Here is a 19702-nt window from a genome sequence, read left to right as displayed (position 1 = left end):
TAAAAAAACTTCTGTTACCACATTTTGGGTGTTTTATATTATGTGTTATCAAGCTGTGTTTTTGTGTTTTATTTTAGCTTATTTGCACTAATCTTGATGAACTCAGGGAATTAATCACAAAAATCGAGAATGAACTCAAAGATCTGGAAAACAGTAGAAAAAAATCGGTAGGTGCTGATCCAAAAGTTCTATCTATTATTGTCAGCATTAAAATTTATTCCTGCTTTTTTCTAAAGCTTTTTTTTTAAATCTTGTTCTCCTGGATTACATAAAAATTTGCAATGAAAAATAGAAACATTGTTCCTTTTATTTCTCCTGTGTGGTCTAGTTTTCATTTTTCATAGACAAAAGTGGTACCAAGCCAAGTAAATTAATTTTGTTTGCCTGGTTTATATCAGGTATAGTTTTAGGTATTTCCCAATATACTGGTTGGTGGTTTTCTGACTGGTAGTTTTTTGGGCAATGCTTACCTTGCAGATATTCTTAATAATTATATGCTTTTAATGGAAGTTTATTGCTTAGTAAATAAAAATTTTAATTAACTGTGACATAAATAACAGGTATAAGTTATTTGGTCCTGCCCCAGATATTTTTGATACATACTTAACAGTATGTCTTTTTAAAACACCTTTATCAGCTGAAGGTCTTTTTCAAGCTTTCACTATATATTCTAAGTTCACAATTTTACTTTCATTTTTTATTCTTGAGAGGATAGAGTATAAAGGCATTATATTTATTCACTCAGCACTTGGTAAAACGCTCCATTATGTTATTCATTAAATCAGTAATACTTGTTTAACTGACATTCAGTGATATTACAGATTCAAAACACAATTATACACCAGTAAATAAATGGGGAGGGCTTTAAGCACTGAAGAAAATAAATCATTATTTTAAAAATCCCTTTATTTTGTGCCTTAGGAATGCCATGAAGCCACTCAATTTTAGGTCTTTGTTCAGAACCTATTAATCTAGAATTATGTGTAAAAAAGTGATAGTGATACAGCAAGCTTCATATCAGCAGATTTGTAGTAGTCATTTTATATGCTGTCTAGAAAAGACATATTGGTAGCACTCTGAAGGGAAGAGACTTAAGTGCCATAAAAGTACAACCTTCTGAGGTTATTTAATATAGGCATAAAACAGCCTTAAGCATTTCAGAAGTTTCATATGATATCCTTGAAAATATAGGTATAATCTAAGAGAGAGAATAATGTTCCTAGTGATAACCATTAACAAGAAAACATTATATTGAAATATACAATCTGAGAATGCAGAAAACTGTATATTTTTAGAAATATTTCCATTAAAAATGTTTTAGGCCCTTACTAGATTCTTAGATGCTCATGTGTACACATGTGTGTTTATGTATACACTTATGTTGTGTGTATGTGTATGTATGTACACATGGCACTTTGGTATATGGGCAGTTGCTTGATGTGGAACACCCGGTGTTCTAAAATTTACCTCTGTGATGTTATTTCTCAAACAACATTTACATTAGAATATTTTCTCCTCAACAAAGCAATTTTTAATATATTTGATGTTATATACTCATACAGGACTGATTCTGTCCTTTAATAGGGAGAATAGTCTTTTAATCAGGGTGTTACTTATAATTTTTGCAGAAACTTTATTTTCAGTGAGTTGTCTGTTCTTCATGAGTTTAAATAGAATTTTGTTAAATAAGTTTGCTAATTGTTTTTTATGCTGCAGGTAAACATAACATATGCATCTTAACTTGTTCCCATATTATAAATTAGGGTTTTATTTGTTTTTAATAAATAGTTTTATGCATAATGTACTTACTTATAGCATGCATTGTAAGAGAAAAAGACTTCTTCAAGGATCCTAGAGTTTTTCTGTAAAGCCTTCCACCTCACTTTGTTAATGATATGAGGTATATGCATATCGCCTTCCTTTACAGGAACGAGCAGAAAGGTAAAAGAAAACATAGATTACAAATACTTGACACTGTAATCTTTGAAGGCATGTTTATAAGAAAATTTTAGGTTACATACAGGGTTTAATTGATTAAATTTTGTGACTCTAAATTTTTAACTTGTCCATGACTCCTAGTATTTGCTTATTTTTTCTTTTTAAGATTTTATTTATTTATTTGAGAGAGAGAGCTCAAGTGAGGGGAGGAGCAGAGGGAAAGGGACAAGCAGACTCTGTGCTGAGTGCAGAGCCCAACGTGGGGCTGGATTCCAGGATGCTGAGATCATGACCTGAGCTGAAACCAAGAGTTGGATGCTCACCCGCCCAGGCGCCCCGCATATTAGTTTTAAAATGTTTTCTACTCTTCAAAAAATACAAATTCTTGGGACTGTACTTAGTAGGTATCATCTTAATGAGATTACTAACATGCAAGCTATTTTCCTTTAAACTGCCTAAAAGGTTTTTTTCATGAATAGCTTATAATGGCCACAGAGCATAATGGTAACAATAGACAGTAAATGTTTACGTTTTAGTATCATTCCTTATTTTTCTGTAGAAGTTAATACTGATTATGATAGATGTTAGTTGCAGAAATTAACTTTATTGGATGCTTATAGTAATATTAAATACTAGTTTATTTGTCTGCCATCATTTGGGAATAAGGTGTTTCACTTAACTGAATTTTCTAGATAACTGAAACCTGAACTTTAGGACTAAATTTCTTTTCTTTTTTTAAATTTCTTATTTTAATCATTTAATGACAAACTTCTGTGTGTCCTTTTACTATATTGAACAAAATTTTAACCCTTTTTTGATGACTCAGGGATCATTATGAATATCCATAATTATACTGATACTCTAAAAATGTATTGATAGCAGTAACTAATTAAACATTTACCAAAAGACCTTTATGCTATACATTTTGAAGGTGTGTGTTTATACGTTTGCTTTTGTTCTCTTTCCTCAGTGTCAACCTGTTGTTTCTTGTGTTTGTCCATGTACTTACCCTAGCTGATAAACTGTGAATTACAAAGCAAATAACAATATTTATAAGAATTGAACTCATAGTAAGGATCTGAGAGACTTTCTTAATAATTAAATGCATGAACTTGGTGATAGTGAGAGCCATTTTGACTGATTTATTGCCTTTGGGCTTCCTTCACTATTGCCAGACAAATAGAGTATTAATTTTGATCTTCATAAGAAGATAGCACTATCAAAACTAAAATAGTATTTAGAGTCAAAGCAATTCTGTTACTCATCGTCAACTTTTATATATATATATATATATATATATATATATGTATATATAAAATAATGGCTCCAGTAACAAAGAGGATGTGTTCCATATAGACATTTGGTTGTCACGAATGCCATTGCTAAAGATAGAAAATTTATGTGATAGAGGATTTAACATGAATTCGTACAAACGCCTCACTTCTTTAGAAGATTTCTTCTCTGCAGGGCCTTTCCAGATAGTTTTTCCTACCAAAGCAACAAGGAAAAATTATCCCATTTCTTCACCCCACCCCAGAATGTCATTATAAAAGCTTTCCTAACCTCTTAGAGGTTTTGCCATTGAGCTACTCATTGTATTGGAAGATGTACAGTCTTTCAAAATCTAGATTGTTTACTTATTCTTTCAAGGCAACTAATTACATTTATGGTTAATAATGTAAGGAGAGTATTTAGTTTTCTTGAGTTTGTTCTAGCACACTTGGTACCATTACTTCATGTAGGGACTTATTCAAAAAAGGCTCAACATCCTTTAGATCTCGCAGTGTTATACCTAATTATCTACCTGAGATTTATTTAAAGTGAGACATCTGCTTGAGGTAAATAGAGTGTATAGTTTGACAGTTTTTAAGTTTTGCCTTTCTCATTATTCAGATCATAGGATTCATTAGTAAGCTAAAGGAGAAATCATAACATTTTTATTTTTGTGGCTTTAGTCAAGAGATAAAATATGCATTTTGCCTAATTATTTGGAAAATATCTTTTTAAACTGAGGAAATGTATTAGTTTTCCAGAAAGGTAGAACTAAGATACTGATAAATTTGCCTGATGCTATTATATTTGAAATTTATAAGACATTATTGCTCTCTAAATCAAAATTGGAAAATTTTGCCAGGCTTATAACAGAAGTGGTTGTATTTCTGAGTTTTTCATGTAACCCTTTTTTTTTCTCATATCTGCCTAATTTCCTTATGTTTTATGTCATAATTTAGATTTTCAAAGAAGTTTCAACCTATTTTTCTTTAGTAAGGAAAGATCCATATAGAAATAAGTTATAAGGAAAACTGAACAATTTGGAAAAAAAAAAAAGATGTTATTTATGAGAAAAGAAACTTTGGATTATATAATGATGAATGATAGTCCTATCAATATAGAGAAACTAAAATTTAAAATACAAGGCCTTTTTTTTTATCTTCTTTTCTGATACATCTTTTGGCAGTTAAATAACTCAACACTTAGGATAAATATCACAGTCAATGTGTAAGAAAAGTTATAAAACTGCCTGCTTTTTGATCTTGTAATCCTGTTTGGAATTTAATTTTTATTTTCCCCATATCATATCCCCTTCCCCCCCCCCCCCAAAAAAAAAGCAGTTTACACAGTGGTGTGTTCAGTAGACTACCTCTAATAGTCGAAATTTGGAAAAAGCCTGTATGTCCAACAGTGGGGAGATGACTAACCAAACAATATTAACACAGTGGTATGTCATATAGCTAGTAAAATAAAATATTTGTATATCATTGTCACTATATGGAAGTATTTGTGAAATGTTAAATTTTTTAAATACACACAAAATAAGATGTGCCTAATGATTACAATATGTGAAAAGACTTGTTAAAAAGAATTGGAAAGGAATGTCAAGTAATGAATAAAATTAATCTTTACTATGTTCTTAAAATAATTTAAATTTTTATTATACAATAATAGTATTTCTCTTGCCTAACCAAAGGCTGTACATTAGCAACACCAAACATAGAGAAATCAGAAGCTTGTATCAGATGGTGACACCTGGGATCATCACCTGAGCCGAAGGCAGACACTTAACTGACTGAGCCATCCAGGCGCCCCTATATCAATTTCTTATTCTAGATTTTCTGGTAAACTACTGGTTAACAAAACTGAAAATAATCTCAACTGTGAGGGGAAAATCACATTGTCTTTAAATAGCCATATTTAAAACTTTTAAAAAATTAGAACACCCTCTTGGAAGGCCTGCACAACAGATAAAATAAGTTTCTTTACCTATCTTAGTTACAGATTCAAGTCTTATTCATAAGGCGAGTATTTCCTCAGTGTCTTCTGTGTCTTATATGTAGCACCAGGAACTTGGTAGGGACCTGAAATTAAAACAAAGTCCTTATCCTCAAAGAATTCACTTCAGAGTTTAAGATTTTATCCCAACCATGGGGATAAATTTTTAATTTTAATCTAGGTGAGTTGGGCTAGCTTCTTTCCTTTTATAAAAGGCTTTATCTTTTCTTTTCAAGCAGTGTTAATTCAGAAGTCACCAAACACTCAAGACACTTGCTCACTTCCCTTAATTACGTGTTTATATGTTTGGGAATAGAGTGGAGGGGTAGGTAACATTGTATTTTATGAAGAATCTAATGGTAACTGCATGCTCAAAATAATAGCGAGGGAAGATTCACAGGAAATGTGAATCAGAGCAATATGTGACTGGTAAGACAAAGCTTCAGTCAGTCACTGAATTATCTAAGAATGTATTATCCACATTTATCCATGGTGAATCTTGTTCCTTGGGTACTTTTTAACACTTAATAACTACGCAGCTAAGAACTGGATTTTAACCCTGTTAATAGTGCTCAGGGTTTCTACTGACTACAATTTGGCATAGTTTGAATCCCATTAGGAAAACTTCCATTAAAAAAATTATTTGCGGGGCGCCTGGGTGGCTCAGTCAGTTTAGCAGCTGCCTTTGCCTCAGACCATGGTCCCAGGGTCCTGGGATGGAGCCCTGCGAGCCCCACCTCTGGCTCCCTGCTCAGCAGGGAGTCTGCTTCTGGTTCTGCATCTGCTCCTCCCCACCACCCCCTTCCCCGTTTGTGCTCTTTCTTTCTATCAAATAAGTAAATAAAACTTTTTTTTAAAAAAAGGAATGTAGATCATAGAGAAACTTGAACAGTGCTTGAAAGTCACTGTATTAAAATGTAACACAATACCTTGTTCATAATGATAAGTCATCGAGAGTTAAATTATATTCATGTGTTCAGAAAATCTGCAAGACATATTTCTCTCAATTTAAAAAAAAATTGCATCTAAGGAGAAAACCTCAGTTAACTAAGAAAATTACTTATGTAGTTTGAATACTTTCTGTGGTCCCACTCTGTGCTAGGCTTTGTGATAGAGCCTGAGAAAGTGAAGATAAGTAGGATATTGTCCTTGCTCTTAAGATTTTCCCAATCTTCATGTCACTTACGTGGAATTTTTGTGCTCCGATGATACCAAATGTAGCATTACTTAGTGATTCAGATTGTGCAGTGAATTGCTTGAGAACCCACCTTTCTGATATATCAGTCAGGTATAGATTTGATCAAATGTTAACTTATTTGCTACCACCAATTTACTGAAAAGGGTCAACTTCAAATACCCAGCTAGTGGTTAATTCCCAGTTCAGGATTCTTTCTTCTTTGTAAATGAAAGTGGTTATGTATCATTAATACATATATATTTTCTTCCCCAGTAGTAGTAACTACCTTACTAGGAATATGATCTGTCATCCACTTTTTCCTCTCTACAGAGCTAAAGAACATCAAAATTTGCAATAAATTCTAATCATTGATATAGTTGTTTGTTTTTATGCTTTCTAGGTAAATGCTAGTTTAGAAATATAATGGAAATGTCATTCCATGTGGGATGCCTTTAAAATAAAGTACAAATGCTTTCCTTTTCTGTTAAATTAGTCTTAAGTGAAACTGGATGAGAGAAAATACTAGCATGTGATAGTTCATATTAGAACCTCTGGCAGTGTTAAAGTAACTTTTAACTTTTCCCATGTTAATATGTATACATTTCACTATACTGTCAAACTAGCACTTTTTCAAGGGACTGTATGCAACAAAGTGAATGTAATATTTTACCCCTAAAACTGAATATCCAGGAATAAATGAGTATGGTGATGGTTTCTTTAGGAAAGCAGTAAGAAAAAAAAGTGAATACTACCTTTTCATTTAATATTATTTAGACTGAGGAGAGTGTTAAATAACTGGTTTACTAATATACTTAATTACAGTTAATTTGATTTGTGCTGTGTTTTTATACATGTGAATTTAAATTATTTACAAGCTACCTTCAGATACTGCTTGTGATTTTTTTTTATTTTTTATTATGTAGTGTTCCATGATTCATTATTTTCATATAACACCCAGTGCTCATTACAACACTGCCCTCCTTAATACCCATCACCAGGCTACCCCCTCCGCTCTGAATCCCTCAGATTATTTCCCAGAGTCCATAGTCTCTCATGGTTCGTCTCCCCCTCTGACTTTCCCAGGCCCTTCTGCTAGTGATTTTAAATGAGACACCTTTGTGTATCGATCTGTGTGGCTTTTCTCAAAGTTATTTTCATTTTATTTGAAAACTGAGATATATTGTTATTTAATCCCTTTTCCACAATGGGATTTATGACAAGCGCCAAACCTATAACAAAAAATATTTTGTTATATGATCCAGTTTAATATTTTGTTATATGATCCAGTTTCTATGATCTAACATTTATAAGTAAAATTGTATAGAAAAAAAATGACATTGATACTTTGGTTATACACATCTTGTTTTTGTACTATTCTTAATAAAAATGTTTTTACTATCTCCACAGTAATGGTGCTAACCATTTCAATTTATAAAAGCATTCTTTGTATATTTATATATGATTTTACTTTTCTTCATAGAGCTGTTGATAGCTATTTTGTTTACATTTAATGTTACAAGAAAATCTATATGAGTAACAGGATGGTTTGTGTAAATAAGTTACTTTCACCTAAGTTTAACATTCAAAGCATCTAAATTTATTAAAATGTATAAAATATGTCCATGGTGATAAGACATGTAAGAAACCTGGAATTTATTTGTTTTCCTTTTTTTCTTCCTTTTAGGTGTCCAATGTCTGCAGCATCAGTAGATTGCCAACTCCCTGTCCTTGCAACACCCCAGCCAGCATTATGCTAGTTCTGTTATACCCATCCCCGATTACTGCAGCAGAATGGAATCGTTCTTTAGTTGTGAGGTAAGTTTCCCTCCCCACTCATTTCACACGCGTAGATTCAGCTTTTCATTTTACAATATTGTGTAGTTTTGTAAGTTTTTTTAAAGTTTCTTTTCCCGTATGGTGCCTTAGGTTATTAATGTATCATATTCAAAAACTTATAAAACTGCATAATATAATAAAAACTTATCTTGTGACCATAGAACAGCTTCTTTTTGTAGTAATCCCTACGAGGTTATAAAACCTCCATTGTTTGACATTTGGGGCATCTCATGGAAAGGGAGCTGGCAATCTGCAGCTGCTGTGGACATTGGATGAGAAAGTATTGAAAGGTAAGCTTCAGATTTAGACCATATTGTGTGCCTTTGGTTCCATGGTGTATGCTTAAAATTCATACTTTGTGTTAAACTTTATAGTAAATTCATAAAAGAACGATACTACTCTCCTCTTCTTTAAAGTGACCTTCAGTAAATGTTTGCATTGTTAAGTTCACATAATACATTGGGATTATCTTAGAAGATAATTTTTATCCGTGAAAGTAGTGAGAATTCTAGTATTGAATGAGATATTAAATGAAAGTAATATTAAATGAAAACAGTTCATTTATCCCCACTTTCACATATCTGTTTGTGAAACAAAGCTGTTGCTAGCTTTTAGCTTATTAAATATATTTTTTATTAGAGAAATGGTTATAACTCTGTTCCATAAATGACCTTTTACTAATCCTTCTACCTGCTATCTTCGATTCTATATTGATCACTACATCTAAAGATTATGAGAGCTTTCTGATTTTTATTACATCCATATTCTTTCCTATGTATTTGAAGAATGGGGAATCTGCTGTGTTCCTTGTTCTTTAATTCACTTTTAAACTTTAGAACACTATAATTTTAAGTACTATTATAATTAAACAAATGATAATAAGTTGTATAGATTTTAATTTTTGCCTAACAGAGACACCTACATGTAAAGATAAGTACTTACGCAATACAATCTTTTGTTCTTTAGGAATTGTCTGTGTAGACCAAGTGGGACAGCATTATGTAGTGGAAGGAGAATTAGATTTTAACATTCAAAAGACCTATAATTCTAACTGAAAATCTGCTTCTGTCTACAAGTACTTCCCAGTGATTCACTGAGCCAGTTTCCTTCTGTAAAATTATGTTCTTCTCATTCCCTTTAGTTTTAATAATTTCATCCTAGAGGAGACACAATAGTTGATCTCAGTTTTTCCTTTCTGTGTATGTAAATAAAGTTGATCAATCAGAAAAGCTCTTGCCCGCTTTTAGTCAATGACCTGATTTAGATTCAGGAAATACTTGATTTTACATAGACTTTTACATTAGACCCAAGTTAAGGCAGATCATTGCCATCTCTGACTAACTTCTTTTAAAAATTCATAACCTTTTTTCTGTTTACACTAGTCTCGTTGTATACTGTGACACTCCAAGACCACCACTAGGTAGAAGGGGGCATGTTTTAATTCCATTTGGGTTGTATTGACCAAAGAAGATGGTAAATGAAACAGGCAGTATGAGTTTCTTTTTTACTGTCAAGTGGATAAAGCACTTTACCTAAAATACCAGTCCCAGAGCAGTGATTCTGAACTTTTTAAAATGTATGCCCCTTTTGGTAAACATAAAAACTGTGAGACACATACCCCATGGCAGGATATAGTGGTGTCCTTTCTTGAGGTCATTGTATTCCTTATATGTATCTTGTAGTTTTTATCAGTCTTTACTTTCTGTAATTTCTGTTGTAAGAATATTGTTTTCCAAACACAAAATGATTAAGTATTCATTTTAAAATAATGAAATGCCGTGCCGTCACTACCCCAAATTGAGAATATACAATATAAAGAAAGGGAAGAAGTCCAAAAAACACATATGAAGTTAGAAGGCCATAGACATTTTCAAACAGGTCAGTGGATAAGACAGAATTATATGAAAGTTAGAAATCTATTCTCTGATTAATATTTATGACCCCTTCTCTGTATATAGTTGGCTAGTTCAGCAATATATTTTGTGGGCATTGGATTAATTAAAATTTAGTAATCAAAATAAAATCAGAGATAAAATCTTCTCATCTCTTTAAAACTCTTTTCTAGAAAAATTAATGCTGTAATTTAGTAGAGACACAAACACAGCTGACAGATATCTTGTAATAATGACATTCAGCTACACAGACTCCTCTTCCTGTGCCTCAGTCTTCCTAGTCCCAAGATCTGATAATAACTGCTAGTCCTTCTGCATTCCCTATACCACCACTACACTAATCCAGATAGCAGCCATACTGCCCAGGCTAATTCTGTATCTGCCATTCTTCCCCATATAACCCTCAGTTACAAAGAATTCAGCTTGCCTGGTGCTCTCTAGTCTTTTAACAATTTTCCAATTAATTATACCACAAAGGTGGTATAATTACTCATACCTTTCCTATTTCTGCTTTCTTTAGCTTAGGAAAAGTTTATTCTCACCATTTCATTTTTGAGCCAAGTAGTAGTTGCAAAGTAGAGAAATAATGTTGATGTGCTCTGTTAAAAGAAAAAAAATCTTTATTACACTTTTTTTTTTTTTTTTTTTTTTTTTTTTTAGTGGAACAGAATACTACCTCATTCTGCAAACGATTTTAGGTTGACTATCATCTGCCTTTTCATCTTCCTCACTTTGCTCTCCCTAGAGGAAAGTATTATTTATTGTTTAATAGTTTTGTTTTCATGGGTTAGAATGAGCACTTTATTTGATAGCTAGCTATTGCCTAGCTTCTTTTGGGGGGGAATAAACTTTTGAGGTATAACTTACTGTTAAGTTGGGTCCTTTGAGAAAGCAATTTGACAAGAGGAAAGGTCTGTCTAGGTTATTATATGAAATAATTACTTTCCTTGAATTTTTTTTCATAATACTATCATTTGTCGTGCCATTAAGAAGACACAAGAATTGGTCATTGAGCCTAGATTCCATATTCATTATGTGCACATAAGCATATAATTCCACATCTTCCTGCTCTTCTAATAAGCAGTTTAAAAACCACCGATGTAGAAATGTAGTTGTTTATTTCTACATGCATAAACATTTTGTTGGTTTAAAGCACAAAATGTTGGAGGAGTAGGAACTATACTATTATTTATGTTTATAGCTAAAACTTCACATACATAGATAAAATTTCATATTTCAGTGAATGGAATGTTGAAGATTTTAGATATATATAAAATTGGGAAATTTATGCACAGATTTAAAGTAATTTTGCTCTAGGGAGTGGCTATTTTTATTTTTTTATTTTTTTTGGTGGGAGTGGTTGTTTTTGTGTCTTAATGTTCTACACATGTGCAAATTAACTGAACAGTTGCTGAGATGAAGTCTAATTTTTGCATGTTAAATGTGACCCATAATATATATAGTTGTGTATTTTTTTTGTTAATAAAACAAAATGAGTGGACTGAATGGTATGTGAATTATATCTCAAAAAAAAAAAGAAATATAACATGGTTATACAACAGTAAATGAAGATGGTGGTGATGTTGATAGGTATACACTAACATTGTGGGGAAGGGGGGAGTTGGCTACCTAAAGATATAACTTCTTTAAACTTATTTTTCCTATGGTATTTGAATAATTTTGTGGGGGAAGTGTATTTTTACTAGAGGTTTTTATAACATGTATCAGATTGAATTATGTGATACAGCTTTTAAGAGGTGGTGATGCAGTTCTAAAGTCTTGAACTTCGGCATCAGGTAGATTAGGTTCAAGTCATAGGACCTTAAGTCATTTAATTTCTCTGAGCCTTAGTTTCATCATTTGTTAAGTGAGACTGAAATGCACATACATTAGAGGGTTTTCATAACTGCGTAAGTACATGTGTGCTGTCACGCTCACACACCCCCCTCTTCCTCCCCTCTTCCTCACTTTCCTCTGCCTCTCCCCTCCCTCCCTCTCCCCTCTAGATATAGATACAGATATATGATTGAAATACTTAGGATAATACTTAACAAATGGAGAGGGGGTGTCAGTAATTATTAACTCTTACTGTGGCTATAGCATAATAGTATTGAAAATTATGACCATTTATCTGCTTGTCTGTGCTGGAAACCTTTTTAAGTACAATAATTGTAAAATTTCCTAACGAAGTTTGTTAAGACTGCTTTTGGATATAACAATCCTTTTTTTCTCTTTTTCCCCACTCTTTGGGATAATTACAAAAACTTTACAGAAGTGAGCCATGTCAGTTACATATTCAGTGAATGTATGTTTGTATTTTTACATGTATTTAGTAAATAGATTATTAAAATACTTATAATTGACAGTTAAAAACTTAAAAAAGTTTTCTCTTTGTTTAAATAGCTTTTAGATTTGTCCTTTAGAATTGAGAATCTTTAAAATATTACAGATAAGATTTATTACAGAATATTTTTCCCTTTACAGCTTCCTGAAGAAGACATTCTTATTTGATGGGTATTGGTGTTTCGTTTTGTGTTTTACTCAGAAAATAAGGCTTGACATTCACTTTTAGATTAAATCTAAAGGATTTACTTTAACATTGTGTTTTTAGGGCAAATGGTATCATCGGAGGCAAGCTGTAAAAGAATTGCATGGTACCTTGATACGCCTTTTAAATGAATTGCTGCCATGGGAACCAAAGTTGATGAAAGCTTTTCAACGAAACAGGTAATTCAAGCTTTATAATCTGTTTTACCTATTTTAGGGCTCTTAATTTATGATTATGGGAAGATATCCTGGAATCATTTTGCAATTTTCCATTAACATTCAAGAGATATTTTTGAGTGCTTACTGTGTGCAAGGCACTTCCTAAGTCCTAAAAAAGTTCTGTTGATTAAATAATACCATACTCTGTGGCTTACATTCCCTTTCTTTTTTTCCCTGTTTTTTTCCATTGTGGTAAAATGCACAAACAAAATTTATCCTCTCAACCAGTTTTAAGTATATAGTTCATTGCTATTAAATACTTTCATAATGAATGTTATTATTACCCCATCTATCTCCTAAACTCTTCATCTTGTAAAACTGAAACTCTGTATCTATTAAATAACTCCCCATTCCCCTCCTCCTCAGCCCCTGGCAATCACCAGTCTACTTTCTGTCTAAATGATTTGACTACTCTTAAGTACCTCATGTAATATACAATATTTGTGGTTTTGTGACTGTCTTATTTCACTTAGCGTATTTTCAGGGTTCATATTTTAACATATGTCAGAATTTTCTTCCTTTTTAAGGCTCTGTGGTATTTCATTATATGCATATACCACATTTTGCTTATTCATTCATCTGCCAGTGGATACATGGGCGGTTTTCATGTTTTAGCTATTACGAATAATGTTGCTGTGAACATGTATGTACAGATATCTCTTCAAGATACTGTTTTCAGTTCTTTTGGTTTATACTTAGAAGTGGAATTGCTGGGTCATATTGTAATACTATTTTTAATTTTTTAAGGAACCACCATAGTCTTTTCCACAGTGTCTATACAATTTTCCATTCCTACCAACAGTGCACAAGGATCCCAGTTTCTCCACATCTTCACCAACATTTGTTATTTTCTGGTTTTCTTTTTTTTTTTTTTTTATAGTAGCCACCTAATGAGTACTAGAGGTATGTTGTTGTACTTTTGATTTGTATTTGCCTAATCATTAATGATATTGTGTATCTTTTCATGTGCTTATTGGTTATTTATATATCTTTGTGGAGAAATGACTATTCAAACTTTTTGCCCATTTTTGAATCAGCTTGTTGATTTTTTTTTGTTGATTTTTAGGAGTTCTCTGTATATTCTGGCTACTAATCCCTTATTGGATATATGATTTGCAAAAATTTTTTTTCATTCTGTGTGTTACCTTTCTGTTTTGTTGATAGTGCCTTTGATGAACAATTTTTAAAATTTTCCATGAAGTCCAGTTTCTTTTTTTGTTTTTTGTTGTTGCCTGTGCCTTTAGTGTTGTTCTCAAGAAATCATTAGTAAGTTTAGTAGTAAGTTTTGAAACCAAGAAGTGGGAGCACTCCAGCTTTGTTTTGATTTTTCAAGATCATTTTGACTATTTGAGGTCCCTTGAGATGCCATATGAATTTTAGGATAGGTTTTTCTATTTCCATAACAAATATCATTGGGATTTTGATAGGGTTGCATTGAATCTGTAAAGCACTTTGGGTAGGTATTAACATCTTCAAAATATTAAGTCTTCCAATCCATGAATATGGGATGTGTTTTCATTTATTTAGTCATCTTTAATTACTCTCCAGTGTTTTGTAGTTTTCATTGTACGAGTCTTTCACATCTTTGATTAATTCCAGAGTATTTTATTCTTTTTGAAGCTATTAAAAATGGAATTGTTTTAAGTTGCTTTTCAGATTCATTGTTGTTACTGTATAGAAATGGCAACTGATTCTTGTGTGTTGACTTTGTATCCTGCCACTTACTGAACTCATTTATTCTAACAATTTTTTGTGTGAAATATTTAAGGTTTTCTACATAAGATCATGTCATATGTAAAGAGAGATTATTTTTTTCTTTCCAATTTGGATGTCCTTTTTCTTGCCTAGTGCTTGGTCTAGAACTTTCAGTACAATGTTGAACAGAAGTAGCAAAATTGAGCATCCTTGCCTTGTTCCCAAACTGAGAAGAAAAAGGTTTTAGTCTTTCACTGTTGAGTATGATCGCTATGGGTTTTTCTTATATGGCTTTTCTTACGTTGAGAGAGTTTCCTTCTATTCCTGGTTTGTTGAGTATTTTTATCATGAAAGGATGTTGAATTTTGTCATGCTTTTTCTGCAGTTGAGATAATCATGTGGTTTCTTCCCTTTATTGTGTTAATGTAGTGTATGACATTAATCAATTTTCATATATTGGACTATCCTTGCATTGCAGGAATAAATCTCATTTGGTCATGGTGTATAATCCTTTCAATATGCTGCAGAATTTGATTTGCTTATATTTTTTTGACCCACTCTGCCGTCTTCCCTTGCTCCCCCAGATCAGTATCTCTTATCTGGGGGGGGCATGGGAAGACGGCCGATTGGGTAGACCCTAAGCTCATACTGCCCCATGTTCACAACTAGATATCATCCACATCCAAGTCAACAAACCAGAGAACAATCTGAAGACTGGCAGAACAAACTCCACAACTAAATATAGAGAAGAAGCTGCATCTGAAAGGTTAGGAAGGTCAGAAAGGCAGAGGGAGGCTGCCCACAGGAGGGAGGGAGTTATGCATGTGGAGAGGACAGAGGAACAGGCACTTGTACCATGGAACTCATCATTTGGCTTTAAAAACCAGAGGGACTGAATTCTATGAGTTTGTAAAACCAGTGGGAATTGGAGCTTGTAGCTTTAAAAGGCTGCTGACTCAGCACTGGGTGAGCCAGGAGGGAAAGTGATAGCTGGGTCGCTGCCCTTAAAGAGACAGCAGCCTGTGTGGAGAGACAACATAAAATTGGCAGTTTATACAATGCAGTGGGCAAGCAGGAGACAGATTTGTTCATACTGATTTCAGAGCATGTTAGTGGACTTCTTTGAAAATGAGAAAACTGGCAAGCACCATTTTCCTCCCCCAGGCCCCAGCATAACCATAAACTCCCTGTGGGAGAAGAGGCTGCACAGATAGTTGTAGCCTGGACCCAGGGCTCAGGGCGCATTTTGTTAAAGCTGTCTATGCTCCCCACCCAGACTCTGGGCGTATACCTGCTGCTGCGGGCCATGCCCAGCCACTGTCATACGCTCTTCACCAGCTTCACATCCCCAGGAGCCACAGCACTTGGGAGATCTGGCATAGGACTAGTAGCCCAACACCATTTAGCTAATATCAGTACCCCGTTCCCAAGTTCCCTGGTGGGCATGCCCCCTCAGAACTGGTGTACCTGAGTCCCACGAGCACCACAGAGTAAGCACATCCCACAACAGGCAGAGGGTCAGTGCAGATGACTGCACTGAAAGGAGAAGTGACTCAGACACAACAGCAGGATGTAAGCAACACACATAGGATACTCTCCTGAAGTGCCCGGTTCTAGTAAACAGGGGACACTGCACTGCAGAGGACTCCAGGACCTCTCTTCATGAAGTCACTTCTTTCAAGAGCAGATGACATAGCTGACTTTCTTAACAGAGAGAAACAGATAAAGAGAGGTAGACAAAGTAAGACAGAGAAATTTATCCCAGATGAAAGAACAGGACAAGGCAACAGCCAGAGATCTAAGCCAAACAGATAAAAGGAACATGCCTGATATCTCGAGAATTTAAAGCAGTGATCATAAGGATACTCACTGGACTTGAGAAAAGAGTAGAAGACATGAGTGAGATCCTTAACACAGAGATAAGGAATAACACAGAGGGGCACCTCCCTGCCTCAGTCAGTAAAGCATGAGATTTTTGATCTTCTGAGTTTGAGCCCCACATTGGGTATACAGATTAACTACAAATAAAATCTTAAAAAGAAAAGGAATAGTGTAGCAGAGATAAAGAGCTCAATAAACAAAATGAAAAACACACTTGATGGAATGTAGCAGGATGAAAGAAGCAGAGGAATAAATTAGTGACCTTGAAGACAGAGTAATGGAAAGCAATCAACCTGAACAAAAAGAAAGAAAAAATAATTACACAAAATAAGAATAGACTTAGGGAACTCAGTGACTCCGTCAAACGTACTAACATTTGTATTATAGGAATCCCAGAAGAAGAAGAGAGAGAAAAGGGGGCAGAAAATTTATTTGAAGAAATAATAGTTGGCTTCCCTAACTTGGGGAAGGAAACAGATATCCAGATCCAGGAAGCACAGAGAACTCCCATCAAAATCAACAGAACCAGATCCACACCAAGACATTTTGTAATTAAATTGGCAGACTACATTAAGAACGAAAAAATCTTAAAACCTAAGGCTAGGAGGAGATTTTTCAGCAGAAACTTTCCAGGCTACAAGGCATGATATATTCAAAGTGATAATTGGGAAAAATCTGCAGCCAAGAATACTCTATCCAGCAAAGCTATCATTCAGAATAGAAGGAGAGATAAAAAGTTCCCCGGACAAACAAAAACTAAATGGATTCTTGACCACTAAATCAGCCCTGTAAGAAATATTAAAGGGGCCTCTTTGAGTGGAAAAGAGAGACCAAAAGTGACAGTATAAAGGAATGAAAACACAAAAGCAGTAAAAGTGAGTATTTCTGTAAAAAAAAAAAAAATCAAGAAACTCACAAAAGAAAGAATATAAAATATAATAGAGGAGAAATAAATGGGTTCAAACTTAAACGACTGTCAGCCATAAGAAGATACATCTGGATCTCTACAACCAGAGTATCTCCAGTGCTTGGTCTTGAGGCATGAAGTGGGGAGCCAAGAGTCTGCGTACAGATATCGGAAGATAAATGGAAGGGGGAGGGAGCTGCCTCGCTCGTGTGCCAGCAAGGCAGAAGCCTCCTGCACTAGGGAGCGGACCAGACTAGCAGACCGGTAGCAGTGGGGAAACCTGACTGAAACCTGGAGCTTGGGAGCATGCGTGCAAACTGGGGACGGCTGGCAGTTTTAAAAGCATAAAGGGCAGAGATGAGCTGGCCGTGAGAGCGAGGACTGGGAGAGCAGTAGTGGGGCCCACAAACGAGGACACTCTGGGTTTCTGGCAGCTCAGACAGAAATGGAGTCGGTGTGGATTGGAGAGCTCAGTGAAGAGCAGATGGCGATCTCTCTGTTCTGAGACACAGGTTTGGATATGGTCACTTCTGCTCTCAGAAAAGACACAGAAAGCCGCCAGGGAAAGCTGCCAGAGAACAAAAGCCCCAAAAAACCGGTTCTCACTGGGCCCATCCACCCCAACAGGGGGCAAGGTTCCATGAGTATCAGTGCGGCAGGCCCCTCCACCAGAAAGCAGGCTGGAAGAACAAGAAACCCACATCCCTAAAGTCCCTATAAAACAGGTACATCTTGCTTGGGTCCTGGTCAATAATTTGAACTCTGTACAGACCTGCAACCACACCTCATCAGAATGACAAGGCAGAGGAACCCCCAACAAAGGAAAGAAGTAGAGACTGTGGCCTCTGCCACAGAACTAATGGATATGGATATAAACAAGTTGTCAGAAATGGAGTTCAGAGTAACAATTATCAAGATGATGTATAGGCTTGAGAAAAATATTAACTGAAATATAGAATCTCTAAGGGATGAAATGAGAACGAATCTGGCAGAAATTAGGTATTCTGTGAATCAAATGCAGTCTAAACTGGGTGCTCTGACTGCCAGGGTAAACGAAGCAGAAGAACGAATTAGTGAGTTAGAGGATGAGAGGATAGAAAAAAAGGAAAGAGAGGTAACATGAGGGGAAAAAAACCCATTTTCATGAAAAAAAGCTACGGGAGATTACTGACTCAATGAAACATTCCAATGTCAGAATCATCAGGATCCCCGAGGGGGTGGAGAAAGACAGAGGTCTAGAAGAGATATTTGAACAAATTGTAGCTGAGAACTTCCCTAATCTGGTGAAGGAAACAAGCATTCGTGTTCAAGAGGCAGAGAGGACCCCTCCCAAGATCAATGAGAACAGACCAACACCACAACATAAAATAGTACAATTTGCAAATCTTAGATCCAAGGAAACAATCATGAAAGCGGAGAGGGGGAAGAGATTCCTTATGTACAGAGAGAGGAACATCAGAATAACGTCAGACCTGTCTACAGACACCTGGCAAGCCAGAAAGGGCTGGCAAGACATATTCAGAGCACTAAGTGAGAAGACCGTGCAGCCAAGGATACTGTATCCAGCAAGGCCATCATTCAGAATTGATGGAGAGACAAGAAGCTTCCAAGACGAGCAGAAACTGGAAGAATATGTGACGACCAAGCCAGCACTACAAGAAATATGGGGGGGGGGGGGTTCCATAAAAGTAAAAAACCCCAAGAGTGATACAGAACAGAAATTTACAGAGACAATCTATAGAAACAAGGACTTCATAGGCAACATGATGACATTAAAATCATATCTCTCAATAATCACTCTAAATGTGAGTGGCCTAAAGGCTCCCATAAATGCCACAGGTTGCAGATTGGATAAAAAGACATGACCCATCCATTTGCTGTCTACAAGAGACTCACACTGAACCTAAAGATACATCCAGATTGAAAGTGAAGGGATGGAAAACCATTTTTCATGCCAATGGACCTCAAAAGAAAGCTGGGATAGCAATTCTCCTATCAGACAGATTAGATTTTAAGCTAAAGACTGTAGTTTGAGATACAGAAGGACACTATATTATTCTGAAAGTGTATATATCCAACAAAAGGATCTAACAATTATAAATATCTATGCCCCCAGCAAGGGAGCGGCTAGATACACAAGCCAACTCTTAACCAAAATAAAGAGACATATAAATAATAATATTTTAATAGTAGGGGACCTCAGCACTCCATTCTCAGCAGTAGACAGATATCTAAGCAGAAAATCAACAAAAACAAAAGCTTTACATTACATACTGGACCAGATGGACCTCATTAGATATATACAGAACACTACACCCCAGAGCAACAGAAAACTCATTC

General features: G+C 34.9%; 1 protein-coding gene across 3 annotated transcripts in view; it reads left to right on the top strand.

Annotated features, from left to right (window-relative positions):
* KIAA2026 (KIAA2026 ortholog) overlaps positions 1 to 19702 on the top strand; it is a 145827-nt gene that overhangs the window by 104034 nt on the left and 22091 nt on the right. For 2 of the 3 annotated variants that reach the window (XM_057313411.1, XM_026506558.4), the window contains 2 exons: positions 78 to 167; positions 12725 to 12840. In XM_057313411.1, coding sequence (XP_057169394.1) covers positions 78 to 167; positions 12725 to 12840 — 206 coding nt within the window. The remainder of the gene's footprint in view (positions 1 to 77; positions 168 to 12724; positions 12841 to 19702) is intronic. The other variant, XM_057313410.1, reaches the window with a different exon arrangement.

This window comes from Ursus arctos, unplaced genomic scaffold, assembly GCF_023065955.2.
Source record: "Ursus arctos isolate Adak ecotype North America unplaced genomic scaffold, UrsArc2.0 scaffold_18, whole genome shotgun sequence".
NCBI lineage: Eukaryota > Metazoa > Chordata > Mammalia > Carnivora > Ursidae > Ursus > Ursus arctos.
Note: the sequence above shows the minus strand (reverse complement) of the source record. Positions and strands in the feature narration are given on the sequence as shown.